The 4,102-nt window shown below is 38.9% G+C and overlaps 1 protein-coding gene across 1 annotated transcript in view; it reads right to left on the bottom strand.

Moving 5' to 3' along the window:
* DHCR7 (7-dehydrocholesterol reductase) overlaps positions 1-4,102 on the bottom strand; it is a 5,695-nt gene that overhangs the window by 1,484 nt on the left and 109 nt on the right. Inside the window, exons 1-5 of the mRNA XM_010024859.1 lie at positions 4,093-4,102; positions 3,014-3,236; positions 2,235-2,325; positions 1,394-1,607; positions 763-967 (exon numbers count right to left, since the gene is read on the bottom strand). The exon at positions 4,093-4,102 is cut by the window's right edge and continues 109 nt beyond it. Coding sequence (XP_010023161.1) covers positions 763-967; positions 1,394-1,607; positions 2,235-2,325; positions 3,014-3,236; positions 4,093-4,102 — 743 coding nt within the window. The remainder of the gene's footprint in view (positions 1-762; positions 968-1,393; positions 1,608-2,234; positions 2,326-3,013; positions 3,237-4,092) is intronic.

Here is a 4,102-nt window from a genome sequence, read left to right on the forward strand (position 1 = left end):
GGGGGTTGGAACTAGATGATCTTAAGGTCCTTCCCAACCCAAACCATTCTATGATTCTATGACTAAGGCAAGTGTGCACAGACTTCAGAAGTGTACTCACACTTGACCACCCTTACCTCTCTTCAGCTTAAAGAGCCTTATGCTTTCAGAGAGGAGAAACAGATCTCCCATTGAATGGGCTTCCATTTACACTTATCAATGGATAAATTCAAACTATTATCTGTACTTAGGACTTCAGTGTGTCTTCATTAGAAAGCATGGCACCAGACTAGCTGTATTTAGGTGTGGAGACATCTCCAGTTCTGCATGTCTCACACACCAAAAAACCACACAAAAAAACAACCAAACAAACAAAAAAACAAACCACAAAAATATTAGGTGCAGTGCTGCCCTCAACAAAAAACTTGTCCAATTTAGCTCCAATTAAAGCCACGGAATTTGTCATTGTTCTCTTTGGATTCAAGATCAGGCTATGTCTGTTTCCGGAACATAAGCTCAGAGAAGTATTTCTTAAGTTTACACTGAAACCTGCTGGTGCAGGTATGACCATGCCACTGGTGGCACTGCATGAATACAGCAGAGTATTTACACCGGCACTCCAAATGAACACAAGTATCCAAAAAAGCAAGTCCCAGTGCATGTTCTCTGGATGAGATTGTTTGGGCCACGAAAAAGTTCAATTTCAACACAAGGAATTTTTTTTTCTACTTTAATACTTATTTATTTCCAAATTGAATTCTTACTTTCCTTCTCTGAATTTACCTGGAGGACGTTGACAAGGATCATGGAGTTTGTTACTTGGCCATACAGCTCCTGTTGTTTAGCAGCATAGGAAAGGTTAATTAGAGTCCAGGCTACAATACCAGGGCGCCCATTGAAGAAGAGCTTGAAATCAAACCACTTTCCTATTCGAGGGTTAAATTCAATACCCATCATGTAGTCATAAAAGAAGTTGCCAGTGAATTTGCTAGAAAGCATAAAAAAGTTGGAAATACATGCAGTTACACATAAATACTATTCTGACCACACATTTCAGATTCACTTGATGTAATGATAACACTGTAAAACCATATAGTGCTGTGCAAGACAACACAAACTGACCCAACCAAACCACTCCATTAGCAGAGATAAATTTTAGCTTCAGAGGTATCCTAATTTTTTCTTGGTAACATTTTAACAGTGTAACTACAACCTTCCCCGTTTGCCACAAATAGGGTGGATTTATCTGTGCCACTGAGGCTGCCAGTCACATGATATGTAGCACAAAACAGAAGATGGTGCTAACAAAGCAAAACACCAGTCATATATTGGTCTATCTGTGCCAGTGAAATATATTCTATCATTATTCTGTGCAGCATTCAATTTATATGTCCTATTGTTACAAATCACATACCAGTCTTTTGGATTGGTAGGGAAAAAGTAGCCTTTAATCATTGCAAACGTAGAAACTGCATATCCCAGGATATTGGCACACCACATGAGAGGAATCCAGTTGTCAAAAATGATGGTAGGGGAGAAGTAGTGGAAGTAATAGGCATTTGCAAACCAAAGCATGTGGGTAATGATCCAAGCCTGAAGACCATTGATTTCATACTTATTCACTACACCTAAAATATGAAAAAATGAGTGTTTAGTGGCATTGCATTAATACAGCTTTTTATTTTTAGACATATGCATACAGTATATAGAAGCTCAATCAAGTGCTACGACTTCTCTCTCCGCACTGTCCCAGTTAAATACCTCGAGACACGTGCCTGAAAGTTTCATGAGACTCCACTGTAACCATCAGGCTCTGCTAGGCTGAGTTTCCTCTCTTCGAGCAGTCAAGTTACTGTCTCCCTTAAAAGTGCCTAAGGCAAGAAGTTACCCTTTCATATACTAAGTTCACATCACACACTTTGTTCAAGTCTCATGGGTTAACTTCGTTGTCATATACCAGCAGTAGTCCACTGCTGATTCTAAGTGCCAAAACTATCAGTCTGTATTCTTCCATTGCTGGTGCAGTGCCTGCCACATCAATAGTTTTACTAACAGTGAGAGATGGAAGTTCTATAACTTATTCTAAAAGATGACATAGGTTGCTTTTTATTTTCCTTTGTAATGAACATGAGGAAGGTGAAAGCATTTACGTCCACATTTCCTCCAGCTCCATGTGGGTTATTAAAGAGGAAGTACAGAAATATTATCATTTTAAAATACTGTATGGTTGGCAGGTATTTTAAGGAAGAACTTACCAGCAGGGGTGACAGCACCTTCTTGTACACCTCCTACATATCCAGGAAGAAATTTATGGCAGAAGTCAGGAAGGCACATATACAAAGCCACCTAGAAGAAAGAGAATGTATTAACAGCAAAATAAGACAAAACTCCCCAAACCACTGTCCTTTTCATGCACATACCAAATATAACACATGGCAGCTGCAAATTAGGATTGGATAAGCAAATACAGCACAATTTAGCTGTTGTTTAGTTATTAAACAGCTCTAAAGATGTACTTCATGTATGGCTGGCATCGCTTTTTGGTGGGGAGGCAGGACATTTGGTAACTAGATTCCTTATCCTTTTATTTTGAAGTTTATCTGTATTATAAGTAAGCTGTTCTCAAATTTGGGGCGGGGGGAAGGAGTGGTATGGTTAAGTTTGAAGATATTTTACAAATATATGTAGTATCAGTGTTCTGTCTATAGAAAATATCACCCCTTCTCCAGTGTTAGTTTATGATTATTTATTGTGTATTAATTTAAGACAAAATGGGTATTGTTCTTATATAGATGCTTTTTCTTAAAAAACACATCAAGGAATATATCATACCAGGAATATTTGTGTATATTCCCTACATATTTAGTTTTTGAATGCATAAGCTTCATTTGCATTCCAAAAAACTATGGAAAATGAGAAACATGGAAAGAGTAAATGCCACTGTGACATTCCATTATCCTTCATGTGAAAGGATTCATCAAGCAGCTGTTTGAAGAAACAGCCACTACAGCTAGATTTTAAGACAATAACCTACCTGGAAAGTGACCCAAAGGGTATAGATGCCAGCAGCCCTATAGGTCAGCATAGGAGTCTTGTTCCAGATGTCAGACAGATGTTTATTCCCCGTAAGCAAGTCAATGAGTGGATTCATCAGAGAGCATTGGTACTGGTCACAGGACATTATGAAGTAATATACGATAAGTGGTGCAAACATGAGCAGGAAAAGGACGCTTGCCAAGGAAAACCAGTCCACCTCCCTGTAATCCAAAATAGAGCAATTTTTACCCCCTCAGCTTTCAGTTAGACTACGGGTTTGAAGTTGGGCAATTTTTTCAGTGGACCTCCTAGACTAACTGGGTGAAAACTGAAAATGTTTTCAGGGCACTTACATTTCTTTGGGCCAACTAGGATGTTACATACTTTACCACAATCTGTTATAAAACTACGTTAGTTGATGAGAGCAACAGAATAGATAATATCTCCTCCCCAAAAAGCAGATTATTACTACAACCTTCATTTCTCGATGGCAATCATAGGCACAACTGCTATTCAGTTGGAAGTCGTAACAGAATCACAAGAATATTGTGCAAAGCTTGAAAACACGGACAGACACACCTTGGGAAGCCATGAGTTATACTTGCTCTACCACACACAGTAGTGGCAACCCATATAAACACCCATGGCTGTTTCCAGCTGCAACATGGTACTAACACTTGCACAGCTCCTTGAGAACAGGGGTACGAGTCACAAGTCTTGCTGCAGCGCATGAGATGTCAGCTGGCAATAACACGGATGCCCGTTCTTCAAATCTCAGGAAGTACTGAGATTCAAGTTCTGCCCTTGAAGAAACTACAAGTTTGATTGATTTTTATGATCTGCTTTTTGCAAGGACAAGTGCGTTTTAACCCAAGCCATCTGACAAGCTCTCCTAGAAATCTCAAAGGACTTTTTTTTAGCATTTCTTACTATAGCTCGGTTATCCATGAACTTTCAAGAGAAGGGCAATGTAACAATCTGTTATTAACAGAGTTAAGTTTAAAAGGAATGCAGCATCTCTAAGAGTGTGAACAAATTTGAAATACAATGACTAATCAGATCATCAGCTTCTCTCACCACGCTCTTC

The sequence above is a fragment of the Nestor notabilis genome, unplaced genomic scaffold, assembly GCF_000696875.1.
Source record: "Nestor notabilis isolate BGI_N333 unplaced genomic scaffold, ASM69687v1 scaffold10842, whole genome shotgun sequence".
Classification (NCBI taxonomy): domain Eukaryota; kingdom Metazoa; phylum Chordata; class Aves; order Psittaciformes; family Psittacidae; genus Nestor; species Nestor notabilis.